Below are 14,852 nucleotides of genomic sequence, written 5' to 3'. Positions count from 1 at the left end.
TTTAGAAATTATTTATAATTTTTAAATAATAAAAAAATATCTATAATTATTTTAAAAGAAACCCATAGTAATTTAGCTTATATTTTTTATAATTTCAACTTATTGAATAAATAAAGTAAATCATAAACATCACTGATAATTAACTCGATGGAATGTGATAATGATTGGGCCCAGACCATCGATTAATACCGGGCGATCATGCTAAGTCCATTACACTTGCTGTGGGCCTTATACGAAGTCCAGTTGCTATCTCACCTTCAGTTAGATATCAACATATAACGTTAGTTGAATCTAAAACACTAACCCAAAACATCAATCACATGGAAACTGTCGCTACACTGTGACAAATAACATCTATTATAAATGCAAAAAAAGGCTTTATTTTAGATGCAACTGGATCAATGAACATTGGAGGAAATGCTGTCAAGGGTGATGTATCTAGACAAGTCCCAAAATCTCTCACCCCACGACATCGATCAAGATTTGAGAAAGAGTAGATACACAGCAAGAAGTACTGATATGTTACAAACTGATCTAAGTTGAGAGTCCCAAATCAAACAGGCTTTCGATAGCCAAAACCGTTTCGGACATGTAACATTATGTTAAAAAGTCCCATCTATCACAAAAACTGAAGGAAGGAGCTCGAAGTTTATTGACCAATGAGACCCGTCTCCATATGTATGAAGCTCCAACAATCTTCTCTTACCGCATTGGCTGCTGGTTATAATGGTTCTTCTCTTTCTTCTTGGCAGCAGCAAGTTTGGCACTCCTTGCTGCAGCCTCCAAAGCAGCAGCTCTTGCAGCAGCATCAACCTCTTTGTTAGATTTCTTTTTTTTAGCAGCCGCCACCTTCTTGAGCCGTTCTTTCACATCAACAGCAGATGCATCTTCCTCTACCTGTTCAATTCCAGCAGTTTCCTCTTGTTCATTAAGAACATCTAAACTATTGGGTTTGTCCTGAGGTTCCTTCACCTCTCGGGAAGCCTTATCCTTCTTCTTCTTCTTCTTTGCACTTTTAGATTCCGCAGGAGCATTTTCCTTCTTCTCTGCATCTCCATTGAGTTGTTCCTCTTTCTGGTCTTTGGTGACCCCTGTAAGTGAATAAAAATAAGTCCCTCAGTTCAAAGTTTTCAGTTGCGCTACTTTTACAATGCTAAGATTCACTCAACATGCCTTATCAACCACTGATTAAACCGACTACAGCCTGCAATATTTTCATAATTTCAACAAAACTCCTATAAAGCATACCAAATAACATAATGAAGAAACAGCAAGTAAAGATATGGTACTCATACCCAGATAGGATAGATTTATCTAAAAGAACTATCTCCAGGGTAAGATAAAAGGAGCAATTTAATAGAAGGGAGAAGAAAAACAGTTACCAGATGACTCATCTTCAGCTTTCTCTTTTGAGTTAACTCCAAAATCAGCTAAAATGGCCTCTAGTTCAGCAAGCTCCTTTTTCCTTCTTTCCTTCTTGGAAAGCTGTCTTTCTGTGTCTTTAGGTGCTGGAGAAACTTCTACAGGCTTTTTGATCACCTGCTCAGGTTGTTCTTGGACCTCCGTTTCATGATCAGGCTCCTCTTCCACATCATCATCACCTTCATCAAGGAGCTCATCTTCACTTTCACTTTCCTGCAATTTGGATGGAAAACCACAACATGTCACAAATACAATTCAGACATTTCATCTCAACATCAGATTAGTGATTGGATGACATTGTGAATCGAAAGGAGCCTCCATGACACAATTTACACCAGAAGTCATCTTAGGACCAGTGATTGCATCCTCGCAGTGCTATCAGTCAAAAATGCATAAAAGATCCCCTAAAAAGAAATGGCTTATCATCTCTACATCAGCAAAATGTATCTACAAACACTTGGCAGAAAGCAGCAGTGATAGTAGAAGCAAATATAGTGGAAAATTGGTACTACACCAACAGCCACACCCCTCTAAAGGAGGTGATACAATTCAAAAGACTAAGAGAAGTCAATATGCTGAATTATAGCTCCCGTTTGGATTGACAATCACCATGCTTGCCAGAGATTATTGACAAATATGGTACACACTTTAGATACATCAAATGTGACGTGTGTGGGTGGTCTGGAATAGGGGAAGGAATTAGCAAAATCAGACAGACGCAAACAACACATGAGCATGCAAACACACACAGGGAAACTAGTGGTACGTCAGAGCACCAGATATTGTTGAATAACAGATATCTGGTTTGCAGTGGGCAAGAAGGGGACCACATGGAAAGAACTATGCTTCCAAAAGCCTTTGTTTCTCTAGATCATACAGAAAACTCGTGCATTTACTCTTGTCTCATTCTGTATGCATAAAGAAAAGTTATGCATGTGTAAGCCCAAACCTTTAAGCTTTTCATTAAAGAAATCATCTCAACACTGTGTAGTCCAAACAAGGCATAGTAGTCAGTGGCGCACGGCGCAGTGCGCGCCTTTTCAAAGGATGGCGCAAATATAAGAAATAATCTATATATTTATATAATTAGTATTATTTTGATTAGATTAATGTACAAGGAGTTAAATAAGACATATAAACCAACAAATTGAACTTAACAAAACTTCATATAATTAAATCATCCCAAAAAAAAACCACTAACAGAACAATTAAAGCACTCAAAGATTAATAAAATCACATCAATTTCAAAGATTCAATCGGCATAATTAGAGCTTGTACTGTTGTACACGCCAAAAATTAACTTAGGAAATTAGGGTTTATTAAGTTAATTTTTTTTAGGGTTTATATTTAGGAAATTAGGGTTTATTAACTTAAATTTTTTTTAAATTCATGGGCCTGGGCAGCCCAGCCAAAACCCAGGTCGCCCAGGCCTTTCTTGCATCGCGCACCTGGCGCGCGCCTGGGCAGCGCCATTCTGAAGGCGTGCGCCATGGGCGCCGTATGGCGCGCGCCATTGACTACTATGAAACAAGGCGCACCAAACAATGACTTATATGAGAGCTAACCTGAATTTCATCTTCCAAACTTTAAGTTATTCTGGAAATCAACTTGACAATCTTCTCAAACATCCCCAAATCACAAAACCATAACATACATGCATCAATTAAAGGAAATAAAGGCACCAATACATACAAATAACAAAACATTGAAATGCTCAATGGGAGAGACAATAGATATAATACAATCCCTTCAACACTATAACATGATAAGATGTACTGAATGCAGCAACTTTTGTTACATTTCTTCAGTAACTATGCAAACAGCAGACGGAAAGTGTGGGAACATTAGGTACATACCAGATCAAGTATATGACATGTCCTAACACTACCAATTCAGTAAGGAAAAGGAGATTCTTAGCAGTTGGTGGTGCATAATGTTGTACAAATGCTACATGGAGACCCCAGGACAACAATCTTTGTTTTAATAAGACAATGATGACTTTTCACTTTTGATAAGAAAAGCACAAAAGTGAACAGCATAAATTTCAAAATGACCATCAAATTGCAGCATGCAGAATGTTCGTCCCAAGTTTCGGGGTAAAGCAACATTAAGACACTTGCACACATGAAAAGAAAGGTGCACAAAATGGGCTTGACAGGATAATCCTTAAAAGGCAATTTCAACTAAAATATAAATAGCTGGGACACATTAAAAACTGTACATAATTGACTTTGATAGCAAGAACTTAATTGTAAAAACAACAATGACACACACCTGAAGAATCAGAAAAGGAAAAATAAACAATCGGTTAATTTAAAATTCATTTTTATCATATAACTGATAAAACAACAATTAACCCCAGTTTCCTTCCAATGAAAGTCCTTCAGAACAACTTTTTAGCAAAGCAATTATGTAACTGGTGCATATTGTTTATCATGCGAATCATTCACTTAAAAACTAAATAAGAACTTAACTATAAAAAGACAATTTTAGCACAAAAGAACTACCAATAAACACCTCCAACAGAGAAAAGCCAATATCCAGTAAAATTCATTAAGCATAAAGAAGTGGTCATGCTTAAGTATAGAATGACAAATGCAAATTTTACATGTAAAGGACAAATGTGACACAGCACGAAAGGAACAATGAAGCAAGACCTAGCAAATGATTGGATCATTAAGCATCATAAATGTGCAAAATGAATAACAAACCGAATTCCTCAACAAACAAACACATTATTCCATAGACCATAAGGTAATGGCATTTAATCACTAAACCAAACCGAATCAATCAAGCAATAACAGACACCATCGGTCAATAATCAGAAACAAAAATTCATTAAATTCATCCACATCCAATGACCACATAATGTGTCATAAATCTCATTCCTTATACCTCCACAGGATCAGGTTTCTTCGTCTCCTCTGCTTTATTCAAACCAGAACCACCCCATATCGCCTGAGGAGGAGCAGTGGTGGCATAATAATCATCATCATCCTCATCATCCACATCGGCCCAAGATTTCACTGTCAAAGGTGCCGGAGCCCAGAACACCTGCTTCTCCTCCTCAGCTCCCTTAGATTTCCCAGCAGCAGAAGTTTTAGGCGCGCTTTTACTTCCCTTAGAAGAGCCCTTCTCTTTGTCAGACTTCTTCTTCTTCCTCAAACTTCCTAGAGCTGCAAAGACGTTGTTGTCGCTCACCATAAACGATCCCTCATCCCTCCTATTTCCACCTCCAACCATTTTCTGTTATCCGTAAATCAAAAAATCCCCTAGATGAACACGCAAGATTTGGAAAATCTCAACCAAATTCCAAGCCCAGTTATGACAATTATTTATTATTGCCGATTTTCTGAAAATATTACCAAAAACCGTCGGAAGCAACAACAAACAACAAAAAAGGTAATTATACAAATTGAAAACAGAAAATCCAAGATTAATCAAGAAATAAGGGGATTTTCTCAGAATTTTTTTAATCGACAAAACTTATGTGAAGCAGCTTGGATATCTATTTCCAGGTTAAAATGTTCTGATTTAAAATTTCCTAAATTCCGAGCGGTTGACGAATTCGCGACTACGATTAAAGAAACCTAGAGCTAACAGAGAATTAGGGTTTCAGACAGCCAGAAAGAGAGGCGAAATGTTCCCGGAACAAAAAGGTATGCGTATCAGCGGTTTTTGGTGTGCGTACATATACGTAAGTTTACATGCGTCACATATAGATACAAAGGAGATGTATGTAGAGAGAGAGAGAGGGAGGGAGGGTTTGGTGTTACTGAGAAATGGAAATGGAGACAGGTGAAAGAAGGGGTGGGCCGCTGGGGTTGTGGTGCAGATAACGGGGAGAGAGAGCTACAATTTATATACTTGTGGTTTGTTCGCATTTGCTGGACCTTGTACTTTAGGTTATTTACAGTTTTGGACCCAAATCAAATAGTTTTTGGTAATACTTACAGTACCTATCATTTGACATAAATAAATTGATATTTTCTTATCCATTTTCACGTCACAGTTTTTGTTTGGATTAGTTAATTTCTTCTTCTCATGCTGTATTTTGATTTAGATCAAAGCTCAAATTTGTGAATTTTAAGTTGTTGGTAACATCAATTTTAACATTTTCATGATTTATCATTAAACTTTAAGATAAATTAAGTCAACATTCTTGAATTTAAATTTAATTATGCAAATATTTTTATCATTTGTAAAATTATAAATATACTCTTTATGAGATGTTAGTGATACATGCAGTATGTTTGCATAAAATGTTAACTACTAAATATTGAATGTACTTATAATTACAACTGATACTTTCAGGAGATGTACTACAATTTTATAAATGATGGAGTATCTGCATAATAAGATCAAACTTCAAGGAATGTCAATATAATTTATCATAAAAATTTAAGAAAAATTGTAATTTACCCCATATAATATAAGAAATTAACAAAAAAAGTCCGTATAGAATAAAAAGTTAGTAAATTACCCTTTATGCTATTGGAAATAAAACAAATTACTCCTATTTAAATTGTCGATACAGATAATTTACTTTATTTTTTAAAATATAAATTTTTCTTTTTCATAAAAGGGTATTTGTTCATTTGTATTTGACCCTAAATCTTTCTGAAAATGAAACAAGATGTCTTCGTAATAAATTAGAAGAAAATAATAAAAAAAAAGAAAGATTTGATGCAACGCTATTGTTTTCTGAAATACGAAATATGGCATCGTATATAACAAATTCTTGTTGAATTTTCGCTTCTCTGATCTCCGAATCCATCAGGAAACCCAAAGGAATAAAGTCAAGCCTCTAAGGGTTCATCGTCTTCGGTCACATCCATTTTTTACATTGTTTGTCCCTTGTTTCCACCTGTCTGTCCCTCATTAGACGCCAAAATCTCCCACCAAATTTAATAAAAATTAAGTTGGTGGTTAGCCCATAATTCCTGAACCTATAGAAACTATCACCTTTGATTATCTTCTATTTCTGGAATCAACTCTTCAAAGGGTTCAAGAAAGGTACCTCTACCATCATATGTTTCCGACCCTTTTTCTATCACGAATATTTTCCTTTCATTGAAACCACCCTACCACATGATGACAATGCATGAGAAGCTCGGAACGGCGGAAGTGCTCATGCAAAATTGCTCATCTGATATACAAAAGAGATTATATTACGAAAAGAAAGACCGGAAAATTACAACAGATGCTTAACCCTGTCTAGATTACATGAAGAATTTTTCTTGCTGTTTGGTAATGCACCGCCGTCTCTCACTACGCCACAAAGAATAGGAATATCATGAGAAAGAAAATCAGTACAAAGAATATCTTGATCATCAGCCACCGATTTGACGAGATGCTATTGAGGTACTTGAGCAGGGCCCCTTGAGCTCCCTCCACATTTGCCAGCGTGTCATCCATGTTTTCGTCAATCCTATGAAAAACAGTTTACTCAATGTTTAGAATCACTCTGAGAAAAATGAAATGAACATTTCGAAAAACAGGAGTCAAGTGTTATCTATGTACTACCAAATTCCAAAGTGTTGGGATAATCAACAGTGGTATCAAAATAAAATCATTCAAGATGATCCCGACGCAACTTCAAGGGAAAGCCTCAACAAACAAGTTTCCCCAGTTCACACATCAGAAGTCAAAACTTATGTTGTTGATACACATCTAGTTAAATGGAAGTTCAGGGCAACCATTTGAAGATCATTCATCACCATCGGACTGAAGCCTCAGCTTCTATAGTTCTTAACAGATTCTCTTTATCTTACTCAAACTGAATATTAAAGGACAGCATCAAATATTCCTAAGCCTTGTCCTGCTGCTTCTTATTGATTACCTTACTCCTCCAAAGGGAGGACAAACTATTTCAGGAGTTGAAGCATCATTAAAACATGACAAATTCAAATTCAACATACATATCAACCCTACAAAGAATGCAATGTATTTGACAATAAAATTGAACATAAAATTAAATGATTGAAACAATTGCAACCAACTTTGAGAAGCAACACTAAATGTTTCCACCACCTAAAATGATTTCTATGAATAAATTTGAACATAGCATAGATGTCAGTAATCCTAAGCAACTCAATGATTGCACAAGCTGAACCTGCAAATCATTAGTGATTTTAGCATTGATTGAAAATTAAAAGAAGCATAGAGTAGAAATAATGAGAAAGAAAGCAGGGTTAAGTTGAAGTTGCATACGGTCTAGAATAATTGCTTGATGTTAAGTGGTCACAAGACCACCATACTTTGTTGTTTAACTACCAGAATCGCAGTATATAATGAGTAAAACCATTGCAAACAGCAAACCTGATAGCAATCTCTCCTTGCTGAGAAACCAGTGTAGCTAGCTGATTAAAGATATTGCTGAGCTCATGAATTGTCGATTCCACATTTTGAAGAGCCTCTGCTCTACTCTGCATGTAGCTGTCCTGTAATGGAACCATTTGCTGTTGCTGTTGATTTTGTTGTTGCTGCAGCAACGGCTGAGACTCCCCATCCATCTGATTCCTGTTAGACGGGTTATAGAAGATAAGTTTTGCTAGCAAATTTATCTGTTGACATCTTGGCAATTCAGTTCAATTCAGGCTGTTTTGTTCATAGATGTTCCATGAAGTACTTGACTGGATGCTACATTCAAGTCTTTTCAGAAACTATTTAACTATTAATACAAAAATCAAACCAGCATTGTTTACTTCTAAGTATAGGAAACAAAGAAAAAGAAATGGGTCAAACATTCCTTTGAAATGGAAGGCGTGGAGATAGCAACCGACTTAAAAACATTCGTATGTGTGCTTACTTGCGGAATAATTGGGACGAAGACTGTGCACCGTTAGCCCATGGAAGAGGAGGTGCAGCTGAGTTGCTGGCAGCAGACTTTGCAGCTAAAGGACGCTGGCGAACGAAAGGATTTGAAGGATTCTGAGAAGCCGAAGAAGAAAACAATTGTCTTCTGTTTTCATGAACCTTCAAATTCTGATGAAAGAAACAGCATGCAGATTGAGTTAGTCAATAGTACAGACATATAAAAGGAGTTGCATCAAATTGGAGATGATGCAATATATTAATAGGTTACCTCTGTTCGCATAGTCAAAACTTCCTTGAACTCTTTTGTAGTGCTCATCAGACGATTCTTCAAATCATCAACAACTGTAGTAGAATGGGTGGTGGTGTCACTGGATATATTTCCACTTTCATTGCGTGAATTGCATAGATACTGTAGATCAACTACAGCAGAATTAAGAGCAGTTATATCTTGCTTGATAACTGCAGTGAGTTCCTGAATTTCCATTGTAGGATCATCAAAAACTGAAGTCCTCTTTGCAACTGCAATAGAAAGCAGAAGACATTAATTTGACCATGCCACTCTTAATGATAAACCATAGGCGCAAACCAGTGGATATCAATATTTGGAAAAATAACAGACTTATTACTAGTTTATTGTGCAAAACAGATCAGTCCATAAAGCTAACCCCTAATTCTTAAAAAGATTTTTGTCCACAAGACCACAGCATTCTTCCAGCAGAAAGAGGATGAACACTTTACAGTTTGATCGCTCAACCATCAACAAACTTTTGAACTACAGCAACAGCATAAGATTCATGTGTCCTAAAGTTTCAAAATAAGGGCAAATCAAAGTCAATTAACAAAGGATCCGCATATTCAGCCTCATACAATTAAGTAAAATTATGACAAACTACACCCATAGGCAATTCCCACAAATCCCTCAAAAACAATTAAATAAGACAACACATTGCTCAATATACACCTAACAAAATTGTGTAGCTTGGTTCTGCAATATAAGAATCTTTAATTCAATTCACGATGTCTGCTAGCGAATTACAACAAAAAACCCAACCGCAGGAACAAATAATAGCCAGATACATGCAATTCAGTCAATATGAAATAGGTCACTTCTTAAATCTCGTAATGATTCCGTCAGGAAAACCTCTTTGACGATACCCCGATCAGTGTGATAGCAAATAAACAGCCCATTACGGGAAAAATATAGCCAGGAACCCACAAAAAAATTGCTCAATAAACAATATATAATTACTCACGTTTTGCCAGTTTAGATAGCTTCTGGGATGTTTGGTGAATCCCAAAGCCAATTTTCGACGCCCTCCTGTTGAACTCGGATTGCATCGCCATCGCAGACCGTGGCGGCTCCTCCCGCTTGGATCCGCTGCTGGTCGGACCATTCTGCGAGGAAATTGACTTCTTTACCCTCTCCGCTATCCCTAAGAACTCCTGCGTCCGATCCCTAATCGAAGCATTCCCACTCTTCACCGACATTTTTGCCAGATCGAATTCTCAACACAGCAATAACATAAAAGGCTTACAACCAAAAAATTGTCTGCCCAGTGATGTATCAAGTAAATTAGAGATCGGGGAACATGAACATCGGGAATTTTCGCCCGATCTTAAACCCTGGAATTAATGAAATGGGGCCGGAAATTGCGAAACCCTAGATCTGCGAGAAAAATGCTAGAAATCAATGAAGAATGATGGATGAAGATTAAACTGGAAATTGTGTAATTTCTTTTTTTTTTTTGCGGGCGTATTACTAATTTTCCGCTTTTATATGGAGCTCTATATAATGTTTTTGCCGTTTTATATTATCTGTTTCCTGTCCATAATTTCCTTGATGGATAACTCCATTGTGTTTGGATTTGAATTTTAATTATTTTATTTTGTATTTTAAAAATAAAGAGAGAAAAATAGAAATAAGTAAGTGGGCGATTGAAAATAAATGAAATGTTTGAATTTTTGTTTTGGGGTAATTTAAAATATTTTAAAATAAGTGGTGTAGGTTTGATGTTGAGATTTAGGAGACAAAAATCACTATTCATTATCAAATCATATATTTTTTTATATAAATATGTATATATATAAATTTTTTATGTTTAATGTTGTATTTTTTGGAAATAAAAATTACTGTTCATGTCAAATCATGTTTGTTTTATATTATGTATATATATTATATATAGAAAGTTGAAAAACAGAAAAATACGCAGATAAGGTTTAAAAACACAAAAAACAAATATTAAGTGTGTTTTATCTTGTCTCAAAAAATGGAAAGCTACAAATCCAAACATAGTTCATATCTTCTTGTTTTGTTTTATAATGCTAATGATGAAAATACAGAGTTAATAAAATATTTTTTTATAAATTCATAAATTTTATAAGGTGTTATATTTCTTTAAAAAAAATAAGTAATTACAATATTTTGTAAAATAAATGGGTAAATTATGTATTTTTTTTAATGGATAAATTTTTTTGTCATTTATACAGTTTGTTTTGTTTATTTCTTCAACTTATGATTTTGATTTGCAAAATTTATAATTTGTCGTACATAACTATTTAAAAACATCAAATACTTGCACATATGATATTTTATTAGTATATTGCTATTAAGTATCACATATATAGTACTACATAAAAATTAATCAAAAAACAATCATATATAGCAAAATGCAAATTAATAATATATATCAGGTGGCATAGTATAAAAATAACATAATTTGGAGGAGAAAATCAAATTTACTCAAATAAAATTATAAAACTTATAATACACATTAGTGTTATTTTACAATTAATATGGAAATATGACACATTTAATCATGTATTTATAGTAAATATAAATTTAGTCATGTAATTTATATTTTATATAGTTGATTTTAATTTTACACATTTGGTCACAAGTCTTTGCGCATTTTGGTTATTGGTTAACAAATTTGATCATCCCTAAATTATTTTGGTCAACATGTGTTGTTGGAAAAAAATATGTCATTGCCACGTGCAACAAATGTTTTTTTTACAATATATTTTGATTGAAAAAAAAAATTGTAAGGGACTGATATTATGATAAATTAATGATTAAAATTGTCAATCCAGAATTGTGCCAGACTCATGATAACTGACTGAGGTATTGAATCAAAATCAAGGCCAAATGTGCAATGAGATGTGTTATAATTTACTAATCATTTTAGCACATTGTCATATAATATTTTATATTTTAAAATATATTATAAATAAATATAAAATATATAAACTAATAAAATATATTAAAAAAAAGCCAACTTAAAAGTATTATCGACACAATAAAAAGAAAAAAGTAATACAATTAATTTTTAGAATGACCTAATTATGAGTATAATTGGCATATTTAAGAAAATGATGCGGCGGTGTTACTAACTATTGTTTGTGAGTGTGGATGGTTTTTCTTCATACTAGGTATTGCGTTACGTCATTTTTTTCTGTATATAATAAATAATTTTTTATGGTTTTTCTCTAGGTATTGCGTTACGTCATTTTTTTCTGTATATAATAAATAATTTTTTATATTTTAAAATGTGTTATAAATAAGAGTAAAATATATAAATCAATACATTACATTTAAAATAGAAAGAAAAGGAAAAAAATAATTTACCAATTAATGTAAAGTTTAATAATTTGAATAAGTTATTATTTTATCAGTTTAAGGTTATTTTTGACTCTACAAAAAAATAGTATCGTTGTATTATTAACAGCTATTCGTGTGTAGAGAGTTTTTTTTTTATATTAGTATGAAAATATAGATATTATAAATAAACATATGTAGGTTGGGTATTGGGCCACTGAATTAATAATGGGCCGAAACTCGTTATACAAAATTATGGAGCCCATTAAGGCCCATTAACGAAGCAATAGAGTTTAAGACCCAACGAAGAAAAACCCTAGCTCTCATCCACTCTCACTACATACTAGGATTTATACCTCATCTTGCCACAACCCCTCCTGCTGCCGCGCCTTCACCGCCAACCACCGTGTCGCCATGGTTCGTGTCGCTCCTTTTACTTTCACGTCAATGTATTATCGCGTATATGTATTTACGCAATAAAACTTGTATAACTGTTGGACTGCGATTGCTAATTCTGCACTTGTTTGGAGTGTAGGCTTCAGAGAAGAAGTTATCGAATCCTATGAGAGAGATCAAAGTGCAGAAGCTCGTTCTCAACATTTCAGTTGGTGAAAGTGGAGATCGTCTCACGAGAGCTGCTAAGGTACGTTGCATCGCCGCCATTATGGTCTAGCTCTCGTTCTGAATCGTTTTATCATTTTTTTTTAAATTTTTTTCCCTTTCCAATGTTTTGATTTTCTCCAGGTGTTGGAGCAACTCAGTGGCCAAACTCCTGTTTTCTCCAAGGGTAAATTTAAGAAAATCTATTTTGGACGTCTTGTTACTTTGATTTGTTTTGTAGTTAAAACAGGAGAAATGAAATTCTTGATGTTAAAGTTGGTTTTTCTGGTACTTAAGAATGCATATTGCACTCTATTTATCTATATATGTATATGTTAGTTTACAGTCATATCGTGAAAAGAACTGTTTAATACCGCTGTGTTGTTCTATTCCCTTCGATGTAATTCAATGATTCATTGGTTTACTGTTCTGTCATTCTTCAAATTATTTCATTATGCAAAGTACATCTTTCTTCTCTTTAAGCTCCAAACTGTTGAAATTGGACTTGACTTGGAAGATTATTGGGTTAAGTTGACCCCTTAGCTCCCTGGCTTTTGACCACTTTTTGTTCCAAATCAGATATTGAACCACTTTTTTGTAACTTTGTATCTTTATTATAAGGCTCTCGAAGCATATCATTGGAGAAATCAGAGTACAGTTCTCAAATATCTTTCAGAATTTTGAGTGGTGGGACTAATATGTAATTCACCAAGCTCGAAAAAACTGTTCAAGGCTCCGAGATAAGATTGGGGTTAAGCAATTTTTCTTGTACATGTCTCTCTCCAAATTACATTTATTCAAGAAATTTAGGTAATACATGAATATGTTGTTTTCATTCTTTGATTGTATCTTGTTGCGCCTACTAACTTAAATAGAGCAGAGTAGCGGTATGAACTATAAGTAAATATATCAAATTGATATGGTACTCTGTCATGGTTACAGCAAGATACACCGTGCGGTCTTTTGGGATCAGACGTAATGAAAAAATTGCTTGCTATGTCACGGTCAGAGGTGAAAAGGCGATGCAACTCCTTGAGAGTGGCTTGAAGGTCAAGGAATATGAACTGTTGAGACGGAATTTCAGTGAGACTGGCTGTTTTGGTTTTGGTATTCAGGAACACATTGATCTTGGAATCAAGTAAGCATATGTGTCCTGGCCTCAATTTTGTTTATTCCTTTTTTGTTATGCTGTACCTATTTTCCACACTTCTTATAATCCATATGTTTATTATACTTAGTATATAAATATCATGAATGTATGACCTATGGAAACTTACGGAAAAAACTTTACTTGGATAAGTATTTTAGTTATTGATTTTGTGCTAGGTGGTTCTAGCGAGCTAGACATTGTGTGCCTAATTCATGATTGACTTACGGAACTTTGTTATGGAGAAAAGTAGATGCTGTGGTTTCTAGGTTCAGGTTATAATCTGATGTATTGTTAAAATGCCTGTAAGGGTGAGATATTAGCCGCTCTTCATTTTGTCGCTTCTTATAATGTTATTATCTTCAAATGGATTGTTTACTACCGAAATTCCTTAGACTCATTTTCATTCAATATTTCTTTTCTAGGTATGACCCTTCAACTGGTATTTATGGTATGGACTTCTATGTTGTCTTGGAACGCCCTGGTTATCGTGTTGGCCGTCGTCGTAGGTGCAAGTCTCGTGTTGGAATCCAGCACAGGGTCACAAAGGAGGATGCAATGAAGTGGTTCCAGGTGAAATATGAAGGTGTTATCCTGAACAAGGCATCCAATATTGGGGCTTCTTAGGTTAAGACCAGTACTTGAAACGTTATTGTCGATGTGGGGTTCATTGTTTTTTGTCTTTCTGGTCAATAGGAGTTCTCAATAGACAAGCCCATCTTACTTCCATATTTTATAGTTATGTCGGGACTAATTTTGTTGTGCTTTTATTGGTTCAAATGGCTGATTGTCTCTGGTGTTAGGTATGTCTATGAATGTTTTACGAGTTTTCTTCTTCTAGATTAAAAGCCTCCAAATTCTGCGGTCAATTGAAGCTGGTTCATATAGTATCAGAGACATTTCTGTCCGGCAAATTAGTTGATCGTCAACGTCCATAAACAGAAGTAACTTGTTTAAATCTTTAGCTAATGAATTTCAGGAATTAGGAGAGACAAAGGAGCAGTGTGTTTCACAAGTACGATTAGGTTTTATTGTTGGACCAATTACGCGAGGAGCTAGTTTTCCTCTTGAGCTAAGCATACTTTTAATGCACCTTTACAAATAATTTCACATATCATGTGTATATATACAGTTCCCCTATCCTACTAGTAATATCGTTATTAATGTTGGATTTTCACTGAAATATTTTAATAAATTTATGAGGAAAGACAATCGGAATTATGATCATCCAATTTTAAAAAATTATCGGCCATACATTTTCTGAACTTC

General features: G+C 34.6%; 3 protein-coding genes across 3 annotated transcripts; 1 reads left to right on the top strand and 2 right to left on the bottom strand.

Annotated features, from left to right (window-relative positions):
* LOC105164796 (KNR4/SMI1 homolog) lies at positions 356 to 5,266 on the bottom strand. The gene is made up of 3 exons (XM_011083568.2): positions 4,318 to 5,266; positions 1,383 to 1,635; positions 356 to 1,091 (listed from the first exon to the last, which is right to left on the bottom strand). Exons 1-3 carry the CDS (start codon positions 4,663 to 4,665, stop codon positions 703 to 705), a joined length of 990 nt encoding a protein of 329 aa, XP_011081870.1. The 5' UTR covers positions 4,666 to 5,266; the 3' UTR covers positions 356 to 702.
* Positions 6,557 to 10,020, bottom strand: LOC105164795 (syntaxin-32). The gene is made up of 5 exons (XM_011083567.2): positions 9,495 to 10,020; positions 8,510 to 8,760; positions 8,234 to 8,409; positions 7,744 to 7,944; positions 6,557 to 6,853 (listed from the first exon to the last, which is right to left on the bottom strand). Exons 1-5 carry the CDS (start codon positions 9,727 to 9,729, stop codon positions 6,694 to 6,696), a joined length of 1,023 nt encoding a protein of 340 aa, XP_011081869.1. The 5' UTR covers positions 9,730 to 10,020; the 3' UTR covers positions 6,557 to 6,693.
* On the top strand, positions 12,104 to 14,452 carry LOC105164794 (60S ribosomal protein L11). Its single transcript, XM_011083566.2, has 5 exons — positions 12,104 to 12,253; positions 12,372 to 12,479; positions 12,581 to 12,623; positions 13,379 to 13,574; positions 14,009 to 14,452. The coding sequence occupies exons 1-5, from the start codon at positions 12,251 to 12,253 to the stop codon at positions 14,208 to 14,210; spliced, it is 552 nt and encodes a 183-aa protein (XP_011081868.1). The 5' UTR covers positions 12,104 to 12,250; the 3' UTR covers positions 14,211 to 14,452.

Source organism: Sesamum indicum, linkage group LG6, assembly GCF_000512975.1.
Source record: "Sesamum indicum cultivar Zhongzhi No. 13 linkage group LG6, S_indicum_v1.0, whole genome shotgun sequence".
NCBI lineage: Eukaryota > Viridiplantae > Streptophyta > Magnoliopsida > Lamiales > Pedaliaceae > Sesamum > Sesamum indicum.
This window is presented reverse-complemented; position numbering and strand designations above follow the sequence as displayed.